Raw genomic sequence first — 23,643 nt, forward strand, 5'->3', positions numbered from 1 at the left:
ATATTTCATTCTTTTATTATAATTTATAACTTTGTTAAGGGTTAACATTTCATGTCAAATAAGCGTATGTTGATAAATATTATTATTGTTTGAGCGGATTAAATGTCTTCAAGTGGCTATAAATTATACATATTATTATAAAAATGTTTATAAAAATATCAAAATGCAAGTATTCAAAGATGATCTTTATGTATGTGAAGTTTTCGGAAAAGTAATTATTAAATTAAGTGTTATTTTTGTTGCTTTTATGTGGTGACAATTATCGAGAGTGGTGTAAAGGTCTCTCGCTGCTTGGCTACAATACGGTTGGCAATGCGATCCAGGTCACGTTGGCCAAGTGAAGTCAGCTTGCGACCCCCATCCGGATGCTTCTCCACCATGCGAGCAATTTCCAAGGCTTGAAGGGCCTGCAGGAGAATGTACCCGTGTGAAGATTATATCCTAAAATCACACTCTTTAACCACTCACCTTGCGAATGCAACCGTCCGAGGAGCGACAGTACTTTGACGGATGAACCCCATTGCGCTTGCGTCCTCCGTAGACTTTGGTCAAGGCCGCGACTCCGGAAGGACTGCGCAGGTACAGGTGTCTCATGATGGAGGCACAGCGAATGTAGAACCAATCGGCGTCGGTGGGTTCAGTATCCTTGAACTTGGCCGTCTTTATGTAGTCGGCCTGCTCGGGCACCAAGACTTTTCCCGATTTTTTCAAAAACGCAGCCAAATTCTTTGTAAGAACTTGCTGGTCTACATCCTTTACTGTTACACCAGGCATCCTGCTCTCTACGTTTTTAAAAATTATTTATGGATGTTATAGATTATGTGTATTTAAATTTATGCATACCTTTTAAAAAATTCAAATTTTTGCTCCTGCTTCCTCGCCGATTTTCGCCAAAATGGACGAGTAAAATGTGACACTTTCTAAAGTGAACTAGTAACTGACCCGGAAGCACTGGTTCGCAATAGCTTTGCAGTGTAATTTGTTGAGCCTGGCAACTCTATTTGAATACATAACCTATTTTTGGCTTGAAACTATGTCACGAGGAATGGCGTCAAGTTAGCGTTATTATTTGTAACTTTAAAATGTATAAATGTAAAATAAAAAAAGAAAATCATATTATAATGAATTTAACCATCCCCAAGGTATTCCTTAACTTCATTGGTCATTAATTAAAATCAATATTTTTCCAGTAAACACAATCAATATGGGTTTTTTTCGATTCTGTTTTGTTATTTAATGAACTAACTTTAAAATTCTAAGAAAGTTATAATATCATGAAAATCATTTAAGTCGACGATCCTTTTGGATGCTTATTTAATATATATTTTTAGCTTGGCTTGAAATTCCTTGATATTCTTTTTGATATTCCTTTTTGATATTCTTTTTTGAACGCCACAAAGGTTTTTTTGATTAAATAAATTAATATCTTTAATTCATCGTTGGGTTCAATTCAATTTTGAAAAACCAACTCTCGTCACGCCCCCATTACTAGCAACCAGTGTTGGATTACGCAGCCCGCTCTGCCATCACTAATTTCTGGATCGTCCCGTCTCGTGTATTTTTGTTCCGGATTTTTTGACTGAAAATGCACTTGCTGCGGACCCTTCGCCAGCTGAATGGCCTCCAAGGAGTGCGGCAGGCCATCCGCCAGGTGTCATCGGCGCCCACCAAACCCGCCGCCCTGCAGTACGAGCGGGATCCGCAGCCGCTGTTCACGGATGCCGAAACCCAGCGGCTGCTCCAGTCCATGACGCAACTGAACTTGGACAAGGTGTATCGCCAGCGGACGGTGGCGGACAACAGCAGCGAAACGAAGTTCATGACCAACGAGCAGCTGGACAACGAATTCCAGGACATGGTGGTGCGGGCCCAGCACATGCTACAAATGCCACCAATTGTGGAGATCAAAAAGGATGTGGAGCGGGTGATAGCCAAGGATCCGGCGCTCAAGGACTTCGACACCACCAAGTACGTGTTCACGGACATCACTTTCGGCAGGCGGCAGTCGGAGCGAAAGGTATTCGTCCGGGAGACGGACGGAACCTTGGCCCACGCCACTTTGGACACTACTAAGCGAATGAACCAGCTGTATTTCCCACTGGAGGGTCGCCAGTCGTATACTCCTCGCATGTTCGCCTTGGAGGAGCTGCTATCCAAGTGCCTGGCGGAGCACAAGTACGAGTTCATCCTGGACCGCCTTCTGGTGCAGTACGAACCCCATGAGCCCGAGTTCCATAATATTTCAGCGCGCGTCTTTGAGCATCTCAACGAGTCCAAGCAGTTTGAACTCCTGCGCTCCACCCGTCACTTTGGACCCATGGCCTTCTTCTACGCCTGGCATCGCTGCATCGACGATCTGCTGTACGACATGATCCGCCGCGATTACCTGCACAATGCCGTGGAGTTGATTGCCTTGAGCTACAAAGTACACAAAATTCCCGTGGAATATCAAGCTACCCTGACTGAGCTGGACAAACTGCATCAAACGCCGGCGGAGCGGGCTCTGGCGGAGTTAAGGAGCGTTTTCCGAAGACCGGACGAGAAGCAGAGCATTGAGCAGGAGATCCACAGTGCCATTGGCAAAACGGAGCCTGATTTTGCCGCCGATGAGATCAGTTTGAAGTTCATTGAGCAGTATATTGCCAGCGAACATTCGCTGAAGAAGGTGCAACTGGAGCTGGCGGTGCAGACCCTCAAGGAAGTCAATCGAGAGAAACTCTTGCTGTTCCAGGGTTTGAAGAAGGCCCACGGCGTTCAAGCTTCGTAGGATCTTCTCGCTTTATTGTTATTGATTTCTATATTCTAATAAATACCAGATAGGTCAAAGATTTGTATATGCTGTTCATAACTCCTTGAAGAGGATCTTAGACAGCTGTCGATGATGGCCGAGGATGCATTTTCTGCGGTGCCGCAAACAAATTCTCTCGCTGCTGAAGCGCTTTAAGCAAACTGAGCAGCGTCTGGGATCTTTTCTGGCCTTGGGTAGCCCCTTGTGTCTGCGGAAGAGGGTGAGCACTTTGGCCTTGGAACATTTCTGCTCCTTTTTCCGATGAATTAGAACAGAGGTGGTGGTCTTAAAGAAACGTCTGCACTGTAGGCATCTGTAGCACTTCCTGCCGCTGTGTTTTCGCAGGTGATGCAGCAACTGCATCTCCGAGTGGCTCATGGCATTGCAAAGCGGATGTGGGCATTTGAAAAGCATGGATGACTTCCTGGGCGCCATGGCGGGGCAACTGAGATTGTGGCGCTTTAAGAGGTTCTCGTGGCCAAGCTTCTGGCCACAGTTGAAGCACAGAGCACTGGGCCCAAAGTGCACGGTCATGTGAGACTGATGCTCCAGCAAAGTGTTGGCTATATCGCCGCAGATCTGGCACTCCAGCATGCCATTGGGAAACATGCTTGTATTCTCGCTGACATAGGCGAGGAAACGAGCGTAGTCGTTGGTTTCGGCCACATCCTTGGGCTGATCCTCGGGCAGGTTCCACTCCACCGAATCTCGGCGACACTGAATGCCCACCTCCTTGGTGCTCGGCTCCTCCGTTTGAATGGCGCGTTCTCTACGTGGAACTGCTGTTTCGCTCGCAAAAATCCCGGTGGATTCGTTCAGTTTATCCTGCTGTGCGGATTTCGGAGGGGCTTCCGAAACCGCACCATTGGTAATCGGATCATGCAGCCCATTCACCGGTATGGCGTTCTCGAGCGCGTATCTCCTTGTCACCCATTTGGTCTCCACGCACACGTATTCCGGCAGCTCGTAGATGGGCACTGAGATGGGGTTATTCAGGCGGCGAGGATTGCCTCCGGTGGTCACCAGTTTACCGGCGTGTGGCCCCTTTAACGGGGTCCCGATGTGCATATTCATCTTGATCCAGGTTGACATCAAAATGAAGTCAATTGTCCGGTTATTGATCACTATTCCTTATAGGAATATCATTTCTTTCGGGATCTTTATATATATTTATTATTGTCGCTAATATATCGCTTAGTTTTCAACGACGCGTTGTTTGCGGGCGCAAAAAAATTATATGTTGTGAGTGGTGTTGCCGGGTTAGCTTTTTTATCGCCATTTACATATACCCGCTAAGCTAAGTTTAGAAATCTTTTGTTTAATGTTGATAGCTTAAGTATGAATCTGTTTAAAGTTTAGGTAGAATTCTTAAAAATATATTTATTCACTACCATTTTAATAAATCTAGCTAAAAAATGTATTTCGAATCTAAATTTTAAATGCACAAAGCGTGCTGTTATGCGCAACGGAATGTTAACAGCTAACAGTTATGTTAATTTGAAACCGGAATTCGTAAGGATTTTAAAACATCAGGGGTATTCCAGAAATGTTTGCTAACTAATTTTCAATAAGGTACATTTATCGAATCACCTCTTGATTCACATAAAAGTACATTCAAAAACTTGAATATTTTCTTTTTTTCTCCTTTTCAACTTTTTATTTAAACTGATACAGGTTGAATGAATAAAATAGTTTGTTTTCAAAATTGTTAAACCAATGTTTATAGTAATGTACAAATAATAAGGTAGAAAGTCGATTAACCCACTTGGGGGCACTACTTTTTGCTCTTATCCTTATCCTTAATGGTGTACTTGTCGTAGGACTTGGTGGGATCATAGGGCTCCCAGCGGCTGGCGGGGAATATATGCTTGTTGCGTTCGTACCAGGATCGGAGGAGCACCTTGCCCGCATGCGACTCCTCCTTCTCCACGGAGGCGTCGCTGATCATGCGCACATCGTCGTGAACGTCGAACTGAAAGAGCGGGCCGGATTTTCCGCGAGCCTTGGTCACTATGAAGTCGTAGAAGGAGTAGTGGTGCGGCAGAATCAGATCCTCCTTGACGTACATCAGCTGGTCGGCCATCACAGTCTTCAGTTCGATGAACTCCTTGCGCAGCAGCTCCAGGCACTTTTGCAGGAACTGATAGATGGAGTTGCCCTTCTTCATCAGGACGTTACGCCGATGGCCGGAGCCATCCCAGTAGCTGAACGTGATTGAGATGTCTTCGTCCTTGAGCTCCGCCTGCTGCATCACCCATTCCTGACGCAGTTGCTCGCGCAGACGGTTCTCCTGCTCCTCGCGCTCGCGATCTGGCAGGAAAGAGGTGTCCACATCGGGATTTTTGCATATCTTCTTCTTCTTTATGGGCACAATCTCGTCCTGCATCTCTGTCCACTTGGGCTTAACTTTTGGGAGCTTTTCGTCCTCGATCTTTATCTTGGGTTCCTCGTCGTCCTGGTCCTCATTTTCCTCCTCGTCCTCATCCAGGTTAAAGGACAGCGCTTGAATTTGTCGCTTCTGCTTGTTTTTCTCCGCCTGAATGGCCTCCAAGGCGCGCTGCTTCTCCCGATCCTTTTCGTCCTTCTTCTGGGCCAGTTTCTTTTCCCGTTCCCGCACTATGTCCTCCTGCTTGGCTTTCATCTCGTCCAAGGTGACTAGGCCAATGGTCGAGGACTTGAGCTGCTGCTCCACGGCATCGTAGTGGGTGGCAAACTTGTTCTCAATCTTGTCCAGCTTCAGCTCCTCCTCAATCTTCTTCTTGCGGAACTCGATCTCCTGCTGCTGGATCTCGCGCTTCTTCATCAGCTGGGCGGCACGGCCCGCCTCGCTGGCGGCACCTTTATAGTGGGCCATCCTGGCTTATTTCTAAATTATTTACCTATTTTCACTTAATTTACAGGCAAAACGTTGTAAACATTCAAATGGTGTGACCGTAGCTGGATTATACAAAAATGCCATTCTGTTAAAAAATCATTAGTTTTCAATTCGGAAGATATCCATAAAATTTTTTTAACATTTGTATTCTGAATTTGCAGTGTATCCATGGCTTTTAAAATAAAAAGTTCCTGTTTTATGATACACATTTTAATGTTAGCAAAATAGGTGAGACTCCTTATTTTAAAGCATCTTCTTTAAAGCATCATATTTTCAAATCGAAAATCTTCAACTAAAAGTTCTAGTTTTTTTAAAAATGTTTTGCCAGTAGCAACCAGATTTTGCAATGTTTAATCTTATACATTGAGTTACAATTGTGAATTTTCATTTAAGTAAACTAAATTTACGTTGACTCATTGGAAGCCTCATCACGGGCCTCGGACTCGGGTTTATCCTCCTCATTGCCACCATCTTCATTTGCCGCATCCTGTTCTGCATAATCCTGCTGATCAGAGCTATTACTATTGCTAGAACTACTGCCCTTGCTGTCGGCCAGATCGTCCTTGTCAAATCCATTCATGTGCTCTGGCGTGGGAGCCGTGTCATTAGCACTGGGTAGCGGGGTAATGCTCTGCAGCTTCTGGCGGGCAGCATGGACCAGCTTCTCCAGCTCGACGCACTCAGTCTCGATCTCGTAGTTCTTGGATACCAGCAGCACCCAGTGTGCCTCCAGGGAACGCAAACGTTCGCCAGCCTGCGTCTGCGCCTGCTTTCTCTGCCAGTTGACGTCCTGGATTTCTTTCTTCAGCTGCTGGAGTTGCAGCTGCGCCTTTGCCTGCATGGCGGTGAAGACCTCTAGGTAAGACTTCCAGGCCTCCGTGCCATAGTCGAGCATCAGTTCCAGATTGAGCGAACGCACCCACTGGTGTTCCAGCTGGGCCATTGAGTTCTCGATGGCCTCCTGCCAGGCGGACACCTCGGAGAGCTTGCCGGATGGCGGCGGGGGCAGTTCGTAGCGCTTCATGGAGAGCGTCTCCATGGGCAGACGGTTCTGGATGCGCTCGAATTCGTTGACCATCAGCGGGGTCTCGAAGGGCGAGGTGGCGGGCAGCGGCAGGTGATCCAGGTAGTTTTTGGTGGGCCGATATCGCCGGCATTCCTCCTCCACCATGGCGAGGGCCTTGAATGGAATAAAATGGCATTTGCATTTTAATATGCACGCTCCTTAAGGAACAACAAACTATTAACTCCAGAAAAACTTACCGATTCCCTGACGCCCACATCGTCGTAGCCATGATCTATGTAGGGCAAAGCATCCACAATAACCTCGCCAGCCATTTTTTATTTATTTTTAAGGGTTTTAAATAGTTTTTACCACAAGTAAACAAAAACAAATGCCATTCGCCGCACTTTTCAGCACCGTAGTGTATCCGTTCTAGCTATTTTATAGCCATACCATAACTGTAACTGAATCCGATCAATGTTATTGACAAGTAAAAATCAAAACTTTTTAATTTTTGTTTTAATTAAATTAAATGTTTGTATATAGGCACAGAGCAAATTAAGTAGATTAAGTTCGCAAGTATCCGGTAAATTCTTTAAAACTACTTGTTTAATTTACATTTAATTTTAGATAAGTTCTTTTCCGATAAAATGGCTTTTGCTTCAAAATAGGTAATAAAAAAGTGGTAATCCACATGTGGATTAAATTATTGTCAATAATTTGTAAAGCTTAATTTCTAAAATTGTTCTGTTGACATAGCTATTTTTGGATTTACATTATGGCAAGACTGTTCATGACGAAGTCTTGTTTTTAAAATTCACAAACTGTTTCCGGAGCAAATAAGTTATTATTTATACGAGTAGATTTAGAAATACCATTAGATAATTTTAGGAAAGAAACAATATTCACTGCATATTTAATTCATGATACAACTAAAGAAATAAACAAAAACCTTTGTTTACAGAGTAAATGCCGCCAAAACCTAGTGCTGAGCAACGTGAAAGCAGCCCTGTTAACTTGACACATGCCGCTGTTAGCGAATGCAACCCTGCTGCTTGAAGGCGTTTGGCAGCCATTTCCGGCAGCTCTCTTTCTTTCTTCGTTCTTCTTAATAAAAAGAGGACGGTATCTGCGTTTGCAGAATATTTAACACCATTCATTGGGTTTGAAAATCAACGAAAATGGTGAGAAATGGACCCCAAGGCACTCCGCGACCGCCGCGAATACCGAAACACTGGATTTAACACACGAAACAATGGGAAAATAGTGCAAAAGTGTCGTCCTAACCTCCACGTGTTTGGAATGTGCGGCGGTGGCGAAATGTGGATGTTGTGTTTTGTGATGTGATGTGATAGTAAACTACAACTTGATCCATTTACAGAGCTTAGGCAACGCCAGGCCATTGGTCTCCGTGTACACGGAAAAGAACGAGCCAGCCAAGGACAAGAACATCTGCCTGCCGGCAGTGTTCAAGGCGCCCATCCGTCCGGATGTGGTCAACGAGGTGCACCAGCTGCTCCGCCGCAACAACCGCCAGGCCTACGCCGTCAGCGAGCTGGCTGGTGAGTAATCTACACATAGCAATCCCATGCAGTAAGTCTAATTCTGTTTTTCTTTGCAATCCTATAGGTCACCAGACCTCCGCCGAATCCTGGGGAACTGGACGTGCTGTGGCCCGTATTCCCCGTGTCCGTGGTGGTGGTACCCACCGTTCCGGCCAGGGAGCCTTCGGCAACATGTGCCGTGGTGGACGCATGTTCGCCCCCACCAAGACCTTCCGTCGCTGGCACCGCAAGGTGAATGTCAACCAGCGCCGCTACGCCCTGGTGTCGGCCATCGCCGCCTCCGGAGTGCCCGCTCTGGTCCAGTCCAAGGGCCATGTCATCGACGGCGTCTCCGAGTTCCCCCTGGTCGTTTCCGATGAGGTGCAGAAGGTCCAGAAGACCAAGCAGGCCGTCATCTTCCTGCGTCGCCTGAAGATCTGGGCTGACATCCAGAAGGTGGGTACCATATTGGTTCGGTAGTTTGTAAACAGCGTTAGGCGTTTGATAGGAAAGTTATTTAGGAATTAGTGATTATAACTATTCCACGCGTTATCGGATAACCTTATTTGGTTGGCAAGTTTTTCATATTTAACCAGTGATAGAATGTATTACTACAAAGAAGCACTCAAAAGTGTTGAATAGTTTATTAGATCTGAATCGGCAGCGTGCTAGCAACTGGCTACTTTAATGGTTGTCAGATGTTTGCAAAGTCTTACTGCGTTGTCAGATAAAATGCTCTACTATAGGCGTTGCGATTTGTACTTAATCCACAGTTCCATCGCGGTAACCGGAGAGCTACATCTATTTGCATATAAAAAGTGTCTTTAGCCAGTTGCAAGAATTATTTATACATCAATAAGCTAAATACCTAAAATCCAACTTTTTCCTTTTGCTTTCTAAGATATGCTAGCCAGAGAATAATGATTTTTTTTCCTTTTTTAATCTTGCAGGTGTACAAGTCGCAGCGTTTCCGTGCTGGCCGTGGTACCATGCGCGACCGTCGCCGCATCGCTCGCCGTGGTCCCCTGGTGGTCTACGACAAGGATGAGGGTCTGCGTAAGGCCTTCCGCAACATCCCCGGCATTGAGACCATCAACGTGGACAAGCTCAATCTGCTGAAGCTCGCTCCCGGCGGTCATGTCGGTCGCTTTGTCATCTGGACCGAGTCGGCGTTCGCCCGCCTGAACGATCTGTTCGGCACCTGGAAGAAGCCATCCACCTTGAAGAAGGGCTACAACCTGCCCCAGCCCAAGATGGCCAACACCGATCTGTCGCGTCTGCTCAAGTCCGAGGAGATCCGCAAGGTGTTGCGCGATCCCCGCAAGCGTGTGTTCCGCAGCGTGCGCCGCCTGAACCCCCTGACCAACGTGCGCCAGCTGATCAAGCTGAACCCGTACGCCGAGGTCCTCAAGCGTCGTGCCGCCCTCGCCGCCGAGAAGCGCACCGTGGCCAAGGTTCTGGCCAAGGCCAAGAAGCAGAACGTCGAGCTGGCCAAGTCGCACTTCGCCAATGTCGCCACCAAGGCAGCGGCCAACCGCGCCAAGCTCCTGGCCGCCCGCAAGAAGAAGGTCGCCACCAAGAAGCCAGCGGCCAAGAAGTAAACTTACTTTCCCCCGAGTAGAGCTGACACACTTTTATATTATAATAAACCACAAACGTTGTATGAATTTTATTCATAATACATAGAGTGCGAAAGTAATACTCATTAAACTCTTAGTCTTAGGCACATTTAGTATGGTTACTCTCTTTTTCGATCGTCTGTTGTCTCCCCGAGCGATCCACATTATCACCTAGCACTCGACTCGTTCTCCCGCTGATAACAGATGTGGCGGCTGTAGCTTTCGTTATCTTCGTGCTGCCCGCCGATCTTGGGCTTCGTACACGTTCGCACATCCATATGTGCCCATACATATATTTATTGTCACACGTTAATTGGCATTTAATTAAACGTCGAGCGTCGTCGTCGCTGTTATTCCACTGTGAACGCTCGAGTAGCGCGGTTCTACGTATCGCGCAAAAAACCGAAATAAGCAGAATCCCTCTGTTGGGCAAATAAAAAAGTGAAAAACAAAGGCGGCGCAAGAATAAAGGATATATTTGATTCAATTAAACGAAGTAATTTCAAGACGGCACTATAGATAGTAAACCGGTTTATCGGAATAAGTACAAATATTACCCACTTTGTGGCTGCGCTGGCCAAAAAAGTGTAGATAGCAGATAGCAATCTTGCGCAAAATCTCAAAACTCGGATCATACGATATTTTCTATGTGCGGGTCGCGACCGATGTCTGGTTATATTGAGTAGAACGCAATAATATATAGCCACCACCGATCTTCGGGAAGGCGAGCGGAGAGAGAGAGCGAGAGCAATATCGGCATCTGAAAAAGAGAGGACGCTGCTGGAACGTTTCGATGCGCTGTCGTATCGCCTCCTCCATTTTTTCATATTTTTTTTCCCATTACTTGCACTATAGTAGTACTAGTCGCTGCCACTAAAAGGGTCGCTCCGCTCTGTGTGTTTTTCCTTAGTCGCGTTTAATCATCAGGGTCGGAAAGTTTCGGAGAGCACTTCCGATCACTTGTCCGCCGGCTGATGCCGGAGCATCGCTTGGTACTGCTGCGCGTGCCCGCCCAACCAATCCAATCCAATCCCAACATAATCGCCAAGCCATCATGTTGACGACCGTCCTGAACTTTGCCCAGCGCGTCGCCGAGATTTCATTGCTCGGCGGCATCGAGATTGCATCAGTTGCCCTTATTGTCTACTACATATTCGCGAAGACGAGGTGAGTACGAATAGGCGTAGATGGAAGCCAAATAAATCCCATAAACTGTGTGCATATATATAAAGTATAGTATGCATGTATGTATGTGCCGCCCCAACCTCCAAGTTCAAGTAACGCTGTCGAGGAAGAAGAGCCGTTATTTTTAGAGGCGCACTCGCAAGTTATCCAATGCATGCAAAATGAACTACAGTGGTGCTTCCCCAAGTCGAAAGTCCATGGGTAAAAAATTCCTTAAAGTCAGACCACTTTTAGGTGTTCTAAAAATAGTTCATCAACTAGGGATTAATTCTTATCTAAATGGCTCCCACCTGATGTTATGCCCCAAGCATTTATGGCAAAGATTATTTTGATGGTAGATTAAGTGTACTAAAACTTATAGATGAAAAACCCAAGTCAATAAGTATCAAAGTTTACAAATTGACTTTATATACAAACATGATCAGTAATCAAGCTCAAATCCAACATAATATCATCTTTCGATTAAAATCAAATGACTTTCACCTGTTGTGCTTCCTTTACATTTAATGATCTTGAATAGATTATAATCAGTTTACAAAAATTAAATGTTAATCTTCAGTTTTAGTATTATGTATAGTATTATGTCATGATAATGTTTTTATTGGAATTCTTAAGTTTTTTTAGATATTGTTAAAAGTTTAACTAGTTTCAACAATTTCTTAACACTGCCCAATTATTACAAAAATAAGGAAGTGATACGAATAAATACTTAAAGGTAATTTCAAAGCAATATTACCTAATTAAATTTGCTCATAGTATTTCTTCAGGAGTCAGCAATTTTTATTAAAAGATAGTGGGACGACCTTTAAAGGTTCTACTGTAGTTATGCTTTCTTTTGTTATTGACCGCACAGGTGGTTGCTCCATTGGCCATGACTCACAATAGCCCTTTGTCCTCTTATGCACTGGGCCCATTGTGGAATGTAAATTGGTAGAATTCCGCTTATCACGCACGTGTTAATTTACACTGGGAGGCTGCCTTGGGGTCATTGGGGGTTCAGTGACGTCAATAGTGTTTTTGTTTACTCTAGCACAAACACTTTCTCGCCCACAACCACCCCCTTTTTTCCGTTCCATCGAGTACTCTCTTCGCAAGGCGCAATTTCTGATGTTGCAATCACACAGATAGCAATCCCCCACCCGCAAATCATTCTTGGCAACAATTATCGGAATGATTGCCGCTGTTAAATTTGCACCTAATTATCTGATTAAGATTTCACAGCGGCTATTTCCGTAATCTAGCTGGATTTAGACCAGCTTGGGGCCACAAAGAAAGTGTGCTCCTCATCTCGTATCGATTGGTAACAAAGGTACGTACGTACCCCACTTGGATTAGACCTCTAAATAATACGTTTGATCCCAAAAGAAGACTAAAATACATTCGAGTGCTTCACTCCGTTAAATTTTCCACAGCTCAAGATAATTGTGATGCCCACTCTAAGATTAGCAAAAAGATTGTTTTGGTTTGATTTTTAATATTATAATCTCGCTGTAGTACTTAGTAGTATGCTTAAGATTTTATGGTTAAGATCAAATTATGTGTTTAACTGTTTATGAAACATAAGGTATCTAATTCTGCTAGTACATTTTCTGGTTTTTCTTATCAATAGTTAATAGTTCAATGCTAGATTTAGCATTTGATTATTTAGATTGCTTCAAGCTTATGAAGAACAGAAGTAAGTGGTTCCGAAAGATTAATTAGTAAATTGATTCAATTGTAACTTAAATAATAATAATAATATAATCTCGATGATCTTTAGAAGAAGCTCTCTTGGTGGAAATATATACTTAGTAGTATGCTTAAGATTTTATGGTTAAGATCTTAATTTCTTAGATCTTAATTACAAATTATATGTAGATCTGTTAATGAAACATAAGCTATCCTATTCCGCTGGTATATTTTCTGGTTTTCCTTTTCAATAGTTAATAGTATAATGCTAAATTTAGCATTTGATTGTTTAGATTGCTTCAAGCTTATAAAGAACAGAAGGGGTTCCGAAAGATTAATTTGAAAATTAGGACTTGATTCAGTTGCAACTTAAATAATAATAACTTAACTTAATAATAATAATGATTTTCATATTAAATAGCTTTAATATCTAACGGAAGATAGAGAATACTTATAGATGAAATGTTTTCTTGCCGGATGGACGAGGTTGATTCTCCTCCGGGCCATCCACGTCCGAGTCCAGAAAGAAGGTTGTCATGTACTCGTCCGACTGGGTTACGTCGGAATTGGATACGGAGGGTGTCCTTGGCCGGGGACGATGTGACTGGTTGCTCCAGTTTGTATTTAATTCCGAGGCATGGGATTTCTTTTCAATACTGGGCCGTCGCTTCTTATCGGCTGCGTCCTCGTAGTACTTGATGTAGTTGCGCAGCTCCTCTATGGATTTCTTCTCCTTTTGAATCTTCTGGTTGAGCTGTGCCTCCAGCTTGCAGTAACCCTCCAGCTGGAGCTTTTGTTTCTCGTGCTTCTGCATCCGGCGATAGAATCCCAGGTTGTCAAAAGTACGCTGCTTGTTTTGGAACTTGCTGACCTTGCGGTAGAGCCCCAGGAATCGGAGCGGGTCCTCAAAGTAATTGCCAAAAGTATGTGGCATATCGCGAGAGATCGGCACAGCCTTGAGCTCCCGTTTGCAGATTATACATTTGTTTTCTGCCGAAAGTTCGTTAAAACAGGAGTTACAGAAGACGTGCTGGCACCGAGTCATGTGGAAGATCACCGATGGCTCAAGGTTGCGCCGACGAAGGCACTGGTTGCAATGGACTCGAAACATAATTAAGTATTGTTCTTTTCCAAAGTTTGTTGAAATCTCTTTATTTTTATGCGTCTGGATAAATCTAACGGTTCTTATCCTTGACGGTCTGGCTACTCTGTCACTTGGAAGTCCGGCAGCATTGGAAAGAGGATAAGTTAAAGTACAGTGAACACTATTTATGGTAAAACAACTATGTTGTCGAATTATCCAGTTTTTACATTATTTTTTTTAGTTTGTAAAAGCAAGAATAGGTTCCGCCACAAGTTAATTTAGCGTATAGCGTTCACTGTGGCATTTAAAAAAATTAATGGGAGGAAAACGTGCTTTTTAACGTAATAGCAAAACGAACGCTGATGTAATAACTTTCTTGATAACAGGTGTTTATTAAGGTTTTTAAGTATTCAACTGACTTTTGACATTTCTAAATAACTTCTTAAATATATAAACAAGAAATTATAAAAAAAAGCTTTGTATATTCTTCATATGTGAAATACAAAGTTTGTTTATGTTTTTTTGTAAACATAGTAGAGGAAAGATCTTTACCCTCTGAACATGTCAGCTGATTTTCGAGCAACGATGATGATTCCGCCATACAAAGAGAGTTCAAAGTTCAGTTGTGTGCCGTATTTTATGAGCAACTAAACACTTATCAATAGCAAGCACTACTTAAAAACGTACACCACTTTCCATATAAAAATATATATAGTCGATTAATGCGCTGGGCTAATGAACTCTGGCGAATTGGACTGTAGAACCGCTCAAGTGGCCGAATATTAATCGAAGAGGTGTTGTATATTTAATTGCGTGCTCCTGATTTCAGCACCACCCACAGTGGTCGTACTGCATTGTGTTGATACTGATTGATAGTAACGCCTTTCCGATCTGATTCTGATTGCAGGGCACCGGTTATCATCGCTGGCCTGTTTCCCAACCTGAATCTGAGCTACCGGACGAGCTACCTCAGCAAGATCAACACCATTCGAAGCGATCTCCTGGTCACTTTGCGATCATCCAATGTAAGTTTCCCCGCCTATCAGGCACCCATCCTCCATTAACATTAACGTTAACCCCACCACGTAGTACACGCTGTGACGCAATTGCAAGGAGTGACTAGTATAGCAGATAAGCCAATATTTCCACTCAATGAATTGTGAATTTGTATCTGCGATTGCAATTGAGTCAAAGTCCCCAAAGTGTTTACATATTTTTAAAGATCGGAATCTTTTTGAAATGCTTAAGTGGTTATTAATTATTTTTAAACATTTTGTTTGGAGTTTATGAATCTTTATTTAACTTTAGAATACGGTTTTTAAAATGTTTGTCACTTTTTGAATTTGAATGCGGGCGGCGTTGCCACCTCGTCCTGCCAATCGATAACAGTCCTGAAAGCTGACCAGGATATCGGCCGTCGATTTTCTGCAAAAAAAAGCCGGGCGCATGGAAATGTGGAAAGTCTGAATTTGCAATTAACAAGTACCGTAGAATAGTTACATCTCGTAGTTATAATGACGCTGGAGGAGTTTCACGCTCGCGGCTGGTTCGAGGTACCAATTTATCCGTCAACATACCGTCTATATGTACGCCAGTTGCATCACAATCACAGCATCGTTCCGATCGTTTCTTTGCAGGAGCCCAAGACCCAAAACGCGGTGGCACATGGCATCGGGACGCAGAATATGTTGGAGCTAACCCCGCAGTCGGGTCAGAAGCCCTTCAAGAAGCTTTTTGACTGGGGTGTGCTGTTTCCTTATGTTGCTCAGGTGGTGCGCAGCGAGAAGTTCGAGTACCGACAGGTAGGTGACCCATTTAACCCCATGTAACCCACGCTCACCTTGATTCGTATGTGCCAGGTCACCGAGATCGTGCACAACGATGTTGTGCTCAAGCACGCCATTAAACAGGCCGCCGAGCTGACGCTTAGGGAACAGCGTTACGCCAAAAATGGCCATCGACTGCTCACGCGCAGCGGCAGTGGAGATCAGAAGGCGCAGGAGGAGGACGACGAGAAAAAAGGCATATCCTATCAGTCCATTCTGCGCAAACAGGAACAGCGCGCCATTAGCATCCTGAAGGACATGGGCTCCACCCTAAACAACGGCCTGTTGGCCTTCACCTCCTGGATTCTCTACAAGCTGCTTCCTTGCTTTCTCTCCGGCGTCGTGACCAACACCAAGCAGATCGAGATGCTGAAAACTGCAACGGAACGTTCGCCGGGTACCCCGCTGATCTTTGTGCCACTGCATCGCAGCCATCTGGACTACATCATGGTCACGTGGATACTTACCAACAACGATATACGTAGTCCACTGGTCGCCGCCGGCAATAATCTGCAGATCCCCGTTTTCGGTGGACTTTTGCGTGGTCTGGGCGCGTTCTTTATCAAGCGCAAGATCGACCCAGTGGAGGGCAAGAAGGATGTACTGTATCGGGCTGCCCTCCACCTGTATCTCACCCACGCCTTAAAGCAGGGTCACAATGTGGAGTTCTTCATTGAGGGCGGTCGGACGCGCACTGGAAAGCCGTGCATGCCCAAGGGCGGCATCCTCTCCGTGATTGTGAACGCCTTTATGGATGGCAGCATACCCGATGCCCTGTTGGTGCCCGTGTCCGTCAACTACGAGCGTCTTGTCGACGGCAACTTTGTGCGCGAGCAGAAGGGCGAGAAAAAGATACCGGAGTCATTCACGAAGGCCATTTCTGGCATTTGGAAGGCCCTGAAATCGAACTATGGCCTAATGCGCATTGACTTTAACGAGCCATACTCGATTCGGGAGCTGGTCAACTCGTACAACAAGATAGCACGAGAGGATGGGAACAATACAAAGGTCTACAAGCCAGCTGCCAGGTAGGCTACTGTAAATTATTTATTATGGGTCGTCTTGTCTTGCAGAGGGTGTTAAATTCTATATGAGTTGGGTTTTCTGATTGCTAAATGTAAATGTTGGTTTTTCTGATTGTTTCCCTTCCTTACACAATGGCTATTAGTTAAGTTTTCTAATTATTTACCTTTTATAATCCCATCTGTATCTTAGAGTACTGCAGCACAATCAGTCCACATCCTCGCTGTACGGCACCGATGTTGTATGCGAGGAGCACCGCAATCTCATCGAAAGCATCTCGCGCCAGGTGGTCTTCGACTGCGCCGCCGCCACCTCTGTGATGTCCACCAATGCGCTTGCCTTTTTGCTACTCACCCGATTCAGAAACGGCGCCGAGGAGCAGATTCTGGCCGAGGCCCTGGATGATTTGCGAAACTCTTTATCTGGCTGCAAGGACTTGGGTTTTTCCGGAGAATCTTCGCAGATCCTCGCATATGCCTGTGACCTACTTGGTTCAGGTAGCTGATAGACGGTTTTTTCATTTAGAATCTTGCCTAATTCAATTTGAATTGTCTAGGTCTTGTGACTCGCACTCGGGATGAGAATGGGCGTTTGGTGATTAGGGCTGTGAATTCAGTGGAAACTTTTATTGAGCTGGCCTACTACTCAAACATGCTGACCCCGCACTTTGCCCTCAGTTCGATACTGTTGGCTACCTTCCACTCCCTGCTCCCAGAAACGGAGAATAAAACAGAGGCTGGAGTGTCCCGCAAAAAGCTGATGGACACCGCCCTGGAAAACTGCCAGATCTATCGCTACGAATTTATTCTAAACAAGCCGACTCAAGTGCTGGAGAGCTTGCTGTACAAACAGTTGGACGACCTCTTGATTAGTGGTTGCGTTCGGTCTGAAAAGGTAGCGTGTGTAAAATTTCATTTGACAGTGGATTATTAACAGGGTTTATCTTGAATAGCTGCACAATGATGCGCCAAATGCGGATGAATGCAAACGCTTGGCCAACAGCCTGGCTGCCGACCTTGATGAGGACGACGACTACCTCCATGTGGGCAACGGCGACGCTGATGAGCCCAAGTTGCTGTTCGCCAGCGATACCCTTCCGCAGCAGCGCTACATCTGCGAGGTGCTGGCGCCCTTCGCCTGGACGTATGTGACTGTGGCGCAATCCCTGCAAATACTCCACCGAAACTCCATGTTGGAGTCTGAATTTATTAGCTTTGTGATTAACGATTTGAGCAGCAAGGTCAAGCGCGGCAGCTGCATCTATGGTAAAAGACTCTAACAATCTATTGTAACACTTGATATAAATCGACCTTACTTTCAGCTGAAAGCATATCAACTGACTCCGTGCGCAACTGTCTGAAGCTGTTGGAGAAATGGTCTGTGATCGAGGTATGCAACCAGCAGGGCATGCGCCTGATCTCACTCAACACGCTCTACGAGATGTCTCGGGAGTCGCTCAACGCGATCGTCAAGAAGATTGACGCAATTGTGCCAAAATTCAACACTGGTTACTTTAATGTAACGCCCTAACCTATAATGGAGCTCGCTTTATTTTTGGCACCACTCTTTTTTTATCCGTGTATAGTAGTGCATATCCACTTAAGTTTAAAGTGTGTACTCCTATTACTTAGACTTAGATATGTCTAGTTTTATAGTCATACGAGTTTATATATGCCAAAGTGCTAGCTTTACTGTAACTAAGCGACAAACAGTGAAATATGAACAAATTTCTAATGTATAATTTAAAAACATTTACTATGTGCCGCCTGAGGGCGGCAAGACAAACGAAAACAATACAATATATCATCTATACTGAACTGATTAATTAAAGTTTATAATTTTATAATATAGGTAAATAGAACAGCTTACAATCTTACAATCTTTTCACTTTATTTTCACACCATCGATCTGGGGAGAAATATCTTGGTCTACTAAATATAGTTCTAACTAGGAAATAAATACATGTGGTACAAGTTATAAATAAGAATCCAAAATACAACAATATAATGTTTAAAAAAATAGAATGATTGTGTTTAAGCGAATATTGCTTTTAACTAATTGGCATTCATTGCTCTTTCTTAACTTCAATTGGCTCGTCGTCGGCACTAATATGTTTAACTTTTGGAGCCTTTTTAACCTTCTTGGCAGCCGCAACATGAATACGAACGGTGGTGGCCTTCCCCCGGCGGAGCTGTTTCACCTTGGCACTGCCGCTCTTTCCCTTGCTTGTCGACGGCACATTCGTGTCCTAAATATTGGTAACAAGAAGATATTATAGGCATTCTACAAATAATATATGTTTGTTGACTAGCTCACCTTTGCTGTGCCATCTTTGAGCTTGCCACCGATCTCACCGGAACACCGAGTTGCTCCACAGAAACAGACCTTCTTGCTGTTGTTCATTAGATCATCCCACAAGTAGTTAAAGGTGAGCTCCGTGTTCTGAAAAAGAATTCATTCGGTATTATAAATAACAGCATCCGACAAGTAGACATTTTCTTTCTAACGTACCGCTGGAATGTCCTTGATGGCAAACAAACCCACTCGATGGATGCAGTTTACGGTCCACTTTTGGGTCTCGCAGTTGGGATCGCAGGAATGGTTCATGAAGCGAGCTAAGTTGCCCTTCGGTCCTGCATCGATAATAAAGTCCTTTTCCACGCCCAAAAAGTAATAGTTCTCATCCCGATCCCGCTGCTTCTGCACCATGCGCTGCTGAAACTCGGCATGGTTGATCACCTCGCCCACATACTCGATGACAAAATCACCCTGGGCAATGGGCTCGCGGTTGACGAGTCCGAATCCCCGCTCGTTCATGTAAACCACTTCCATGCGTGGCGACTTGCGCGACTCAAACATTTGATTTTCGCAACGATTGCCAGCCTTGCAGTACTCAGGATTGCATTCATTGAAAAGCATGCGATTTAGGCAGCCTGATTCCTGCCCGCAGGGATGCTCGTCGCTCGGCTGGCAGTAACAAGCACTCAAATCCTCGAGATTCTGGGAGAAACGAACGGGTGGAACCGCCTTGTTGGTCTTGATTTTCACATATGGCGGCGGATGGAGCTTATTGCCGCTTTGCCGGCCAATGGCCTGTTCCTGACGTCGGGCTTTGATTATTTTCAGGAAGCGCGACGCTTCCTCCACACCGGTAGTGTAGTTCCGGAACAGCTGCGACTTGGTCTTATGGCTATCTCCCGTATCCCCCTCGATGTAGAGGTAAACGCGACGCCGGGAAATCCAGCCATGATCGTGGGTGCCAAAGAATCGTACTACAAAATCATTTTCTCCATGGGCTTTCTTTAAAATATTGCTGGGTATTTCAGTGGGCGGCAGGATGATGGCCGGCCACCAGCGGAAGTTGTTGAACTTAGCCCACACGATTTCGCCGTACAGCGGCAGTCGTCCGCTCTCGCACTCCTCGCAGATGTAGCTCTCGTTCTTCTTAATTGGAATATTCCGGCAGTGGGCGTGAACAGCAATAGGGCACGTTTCGCAACAGACCAGTTCGCCGCCCTTCACGCAGATGTAGCACCACAACACATTGACATGTGCATCCGCCTTGGCGATGTTGTGTCGCGGACATATGATATGGGTGGCATTTAACATCTGTGTGCCGGCTGGAATGCAGTGAGAGTCCTGGTGATAGGTGGCCGGACAGCGAACACACTTGGCCAGTTTGGAGCTGCCCAGCTGCTGGAACTTTCCGCTGGGATCGTCCGAGACGCATGTGTGGCACACGTGCCGTGGGCAACGGGCAGAGAGTTTACTGCTGTTCGCCTGCGGCCAATACTTGCAGCAGCTCGTGTGGAACCTCTTGCCACACAGAGGCTGGCTACATGTCAAGAGTTTATCTTCGGTTAGGGTCTGTGGTGGTTCGTCCTCCTTGGTTGGTGTGCTTGGTAGAGCACTTGCTGGTGATTCAATTTGGTGGCAAATAACACAGCCCTCCGGTTCGCCAATGCTGCACTCGTGGCAAACGAGTGGAGTGCCCCCAGTGGCAACCACCTTGACATCGGCTGTTACATGGTCATCATCGGGACTGGGCGACTTCGATGTGGGCGAGACGACGGTGGCCTTTCTGCTGCCAATCTTGGGCATCGGAGCTCCTGTCTCCTTTCGTTCCAGGCAGTCGGCATGCAGCCAGCTGGAGCAACTGCGCGAACAGCGCACCAGATCGGAGCCCGCCTGGTAGCAGTATTTGCACACCGGCTCGCGGTTGAGCCCGCGAAAAAGGTACTTGCTGTCCAGCTGCAAGATATCTTCGACCACCTCCTCGATGGGCCGGTTGACGGGCTTTTTGGGTTTGGGCGCCTCAGTCAGGCGACGATCCGGTTCCGGAGGTACCGGCGTTGAACTGGGTGTCACCACAGGGGTCATGCTGCGGCGCACCATCATGCTTTTGAGACGATTAGAGAGCCGTTTGATTGTGCCCACTCCGTTGCTCCGTCCCACCACCGATGAACCCAATGGTTGGTCCATCTCGCCGCTGGCAAAGTCACGTTCAAGCTCGCGTAACTGGATCTGCTTCAGGGACCAGATATTGCTGACCACGGCGAGCAGAACCTTTTCCACTTTTTCCTCGGAACGGTGCACCATCACGTATTCCTTGACGGCATCGAACAGTTGACCAAACTCGGGATTTTCATAGATGGAGGACTCTGGTGTAAGGTTCTTCTCCATGCTGGTTTCGGTCTGAGAAGGTGTCACTGCCATGGTGGTGCTGCCAGTATCCGCTTCGTTGCCACCGCTTAGTTTGCGACGCTTGGACCGCTTATCGTTTTTGCTCTTTAGGGGCGAGAAAGCAGGGCTGAAAGGCGACTCGGAGCGCTCCCGCTTCACGGCCACCAACTGCGTGACTGGTTTGTTATGGAGGTTATCCGTGGAATCGTACAGACTGCTGCCCACGTCCGATGTGTCCTGCATCATAGATTTGGTTCGGTTGCGCTTCTGTTTATTCAGTGTTCTGAAAAGGAAGCCAAAGGGTGAGCAAGTTAATAAGATAACCGTGAGAGACTTTTACTTACACCACACTCTCGTAGATCTGGTAGAATTTTTCGAGACGATCGGAGTACGGGACCTGGGACATAAGCTGGGCCTCATCGATGGCTTGCCGCCAGATGACCACCTTCGTCCGCTTGGGCATCATCTGTCGGTACTTTGCGCTCTTTGGTCCGTTCTTGATTCGCACTTCCTCGCGCTGCTCCTCAAAGGCCTTGAGCCCGGCGAAGGTCAACAGATTCTCCGGCTTGATCCAGTTGCGACGTCCGTTGTCCGCAAAGAAGCGCACATGCACCTGGATGGGCACCGTGGCGTTGTCCAGGGATAAGCGCTGCGGATGACTTGGCATGTTGCCCACAATCTGGCCAATCGGATCAGGACAAACCATGCAGGGCCAAAAGCAGTACGAGAAGACCTTGCCCCAAAACAGATCACCCACTTGATAAGTTGGCCAACCGGGATCAGTGACTATGGACAGGCCTTTGGCGCTATCAATGCTCACGGAGGAGGGGGATTTGATTGTCGTGGCAAGCGCAGTGGAGCTCAAGTCGGGGGGCGATTTCAAGTCGACCTCTGTGGAGGCGGCAAATGGGAGAGCGAATGTCAGTTCTTCAGGTCTTTTGTCCACGTCCCTTGGCTCTTCACTGGGAACTCGGGTATTGGTTTCTTCTGGTTTGTTATCTATATCTAAGCTGGTAGTATCCTCTTGCTTTATAGGAACCTCTATGGCCGTTTCATGCTCAGCCTCAGTCTCGGATTTGATGGAGATCGTCGAAGTTTCAGTATCTGGTTTTGAGGATTCTTCTGACATGGGGACCTCCCCATCGCTTGGCTCTATTTTAATACACAATTCCTCTTCCAGGGTCTCTGTTTCCAGGTCTATGGACACTTTTGACTTTGACATACGCTTCATTTTGCGCTGCTTGCGAACGGTTGGTCGAATGGCCAGGTCTTCCGAATCCGCCTCAAAGCCCGTGGTGTTGGGCGAACTGGCGCCGTTTTTGATCAGCAGCTTCTCAATCGGACTCATGTATGCCTTGCTGCCGAGCAACTGGGCGCCACTGCCTCCTCCTCCTCCTCCCCCGGTGGACCTGGGCGATGCATTGTCGCGGGACAGGGTCTCGCAGGTACTGCTACTGTTATTTAGGGACGCCACTTGGGTAACGCGTCGCCTCGTTGTGCGTATCGTGTCGTCGGAGTCGGAAAGCGGCGTGGGCGAGTTGGCATTGGCGTAACCAATGTATTTGGGGCTCAGGGCCGATTGCAAGTTGATAAGATCGCGTTTACCTACAGCAGCACAAACACACGCGCACACAAAAGGCAAATAAATTAGCATATGGACGGCACAGGGCGGGGTATATTGCGCCATTGCAATACTCACGGTTCACCATGGTCAGACGCTGCTGTTTGGGTGTTGGCGTCTGCCGCTGCTGGTTTTCCACCTCGGACTCCTCCCCTGCCATCGCCACGACCGCGCTCTGGCCGGGATTGACTTTCACCGGTCGTCTAACGGGAGTACTGTTCCCGGCGTCCTTTGGCGTTGGGACTTCACCATCGTCTCCTTCTGTAGCCAACGACTCGTCGATTCCCGCATCGGTGGCCTGGGGATCGGAGGCGGAATTGCACATTACATTTCCATGGGCAGCATCGCCCTCGATCTCGGAGTGCGCATCCGTGCTCAGCTTCATTGTGCGGTCCAATTCAGTGGCGCTAAATTAAATTTAACAATTTCCAAGAACACACAGCGCTTCGCGTGCGCCAAAACTTCGATTGCAACCGTGGGCATCGCGGGAGTTACCGATGACGCAGTCGATGCATCGATAAGTTCGGTAAAATATCGTAGACACAAGCCGTTACACTGATTACCGATTGAATTTAGCACAGTGGGTCACACAGATTTATTTTGGTTAGCTATAAATTAAATACGTTTAATTTATTTTTAGTACTATTATGAAATATTGATTTTATAAGATTGTTTTGGTATTGTGTTCCAGGCTAGAAACAACCTTCAACTTAAGTTGTCAAAA

General features: G+C 46.1%; 9 protein-coding genes across 10 annotated transcripts; 3 read left to right on the forward strand and 6 right to left on the reverse strand.

The window, feature by feature from the left end:
* LOC119554816 (40S ribosomal protein S19b) lies at positions 1 to 925 on the reverse strand. The gene is made up of 3 exons (XM_037865893.1): positions 844 to 925; positions 469 to 782; positions 1 to 407 (listed from the first exon to the last, which is right to left on the reverse strand). The coding sequence occupies exons 2-3, from the start codon at positions 772 to 774 to the stop codon at positions 246 to 248; spliced, it is 468 nt and encodes a 155-aa protein (XP_037721821.1). The 5' UTR covers positions 775 to 782; positions 844 to 925; the 3' UTR covers positions 1 to 245.
* A 588-nt stretch (positions 926 to 1,513) lies between these two features.
* Positions 1,514 to 2,834, forward strand: LOC119562981 (28S ribosomal protein S22, mitochondrial). Its single transcript, XM_037876159.1, has one exon. It carries the CDS (start codon positions 1,586 to 1,588, stop codon positions 2,765 to 2,767), a length of 1,182 nt encoding a protein of 393 aa, XP_037732087.1. The 5' UTR covers positions 1,514 to 1,585; the 3' UTR covers positions 2,768 to 2,834.
* On the reverse strand, positions 2,726 to 4,016 carry LOC119562982 (zinc finger protein 37). Its single transcript, XM_037876160.1, has one exon. It carries the CDS (start codon positions 3,878 to 3,880, stop codon positions 2,843 to 2,845), a length of 1,038 nt encoding a protein of 345 aa, XP_037732088.1. The 5' UTR covers positions 3,881 to 4,016; the 3' UTR covers positions 2,726 to 2,842.
* Positions 4,017 to 4,433: 417 nt separating this feature from the next.
* Positions 4,434 to 5,724, reverse strand: LOC119553104 (protein FAM50 homolog). Its single transcript, XM_037863278.1, has one exon. The coding sequence runs from the start codon at positions 5,640 to 5,642 to the stop codon at positions 4,563 to 4,565; it is 1,080 nt and encodes a 359-aa protein (XP_037719206.1). The 5' UTR covers positions 5,643 to 5,724; the 3' UTR covers positions 4,434 to 4,562.
* A 274-nt stretch (positions 5,725 to 5,998) lies between these two features.
* Positions 5,999 to 7,083, reverse strand: LOC119554715 (pre-mRNA-splicing factor SPF27). The gene is made up of 2 exons (XM_037865732.1): positions 6,927 to 7,083; positions 5,999 to 6,843 (listed from the first exon to the last, which is right to left on the reverse strand). The coding sequence occupies exons 1-2, from the start codon at positions 6,999 to 7,001 to the stop codon at positions 6,067 to 6,069; spliced, it is 852 nt and encodes a 283-aa protein (XP_037721660.1). The 5' UTR covers positions 7,002 to 7,083; the 3' UTR covers positions 5,999 to 6,066.
* Positions 7,084 to 7,708: 625 nt separating this feature from the next.
* Positions 7,709 to 9,897, forward strand: LOC119563174 (60S ribosomal protein L4). Its single transcript, XM_037876443.1, has 4 exons — positions 7,709 to 7,850; positions 8,048 to 8,228; positions 8,296 to 8,666; positions 9,161 to 9,897. The coding sequence occupies exons 1-4, from the start codon at positions 7,848 to 7,850 to the stop codon at positions 9,809 to 9,811; spliced, it is 1,206 nt and encodes a 401-aa protein (XP_037732371.1). The 5' UTR covers positions 7,709 to 7,847; the 3' UTR covers positions 9,812 to 9,897.
* Positions 9,898 to 10,179: 282 nt separating this feature from the next.
* On the forward strand, positions 10,180 to 18,445 carry LOC119563173 (glycerol-3-phosphate acyltransferase 1, mitochondrial). Of its 2 annotated transcripts, XM_037876440.1 has the most exons (9): positions 10,180 to 10,325; positions 10,740 to 10,996; positions 14,674 to 14,791; positions 15,404 to 15,568; positions 15,626 to 16,620; positions 16,808 to 17,112; positions 17,172 to 17,509; positions 17,568 to 17,880; positions 17,937 to 18,445. In XM_037876440.1, the coding sequence occupies exons 2-9, from the start codon at positions 10,884 to 10,886 to the stop codon at positions 18,143 to 18,145; spliced, it is 2,556 nt and encodes an 851-aa protein (XP_037732368.1). In that variant the 5' UTR covers positions 10,180 to 10,325; positions 10,740 to 10,883; the 3' UTR covers positions 18,146 to 18,445. The 2 variants fall into 2 exon arrangements, with proteins under 2 accessions (XP_037732368.1, XP_037732370.1); XM_037876442.1 differs by lacking the exons at positions 10,180 to 10,325; positions 10,740 to 10,996; positions 14,674 to 14,791 and adding an exon at positions 15,181 to 15,319.
* LOC119563175 (RING finger protein nenya) lies at positions 12,531 to 14,045 on the reverse strand. Its single transcript, XM_037876444.1, has one exon. It carries the CDS (start codon positions 13,791 to 13,793, stop codon positions 13,134 to 13,136), a length of 660 nt encoding a protein of 219 aa, XP_037732372.1. The 5' UTR covers positions 13,794 to 14,045; the 3' UTR covers positions 12,531 to 13,133.
* Positions 18,128 to 23,562, reverse strand: LOC119563172 (probable histone-lysine N-methyltransferase Mes-4). The gene is made up of 5 exons (XM_037876439.1): positions 22,998 to 23,562; positions 21,643 to 22,903; positions 19,127 to 21,581; positions 18,932 to 19,057; positions 18,128 to 18,863 (listed from the first exon to the last, which is right to left on the reverse strand). Exons 1-5 carry the CDS (start codon positions 23,302 to 23,304, stop codon positions 18,681 to 18,683), a joined length of 4,332 nt encoding a protein of 1,443 aa, XP_037732367.1. The 5' UTR covers positions 23,305 to 23,562; the 3' UTR covers positions 18,128 to 18,680.
* Between the last annotated feature and the right edge of the window lie 81 nt (positions 23,563 to 23,643).

The sequence above is a fragment of the Drosophila subpulchrella genome, chromosome 3R, assembly GCF_014743375.2.
Source record: "Drosophila subpulchrella strain 33 F10 #4 breed RU33 chromosome 3R, RU_Dsub_v1.1 Primary Assembly, whole genome shotgun sequence".
Classification (NCBI taxonomy): Eukaryota; Metazoa; Arthropoda; class Insecta; order Diptera; family Drosophilidae; genus Drosophila; species Drosophila subpulchrella.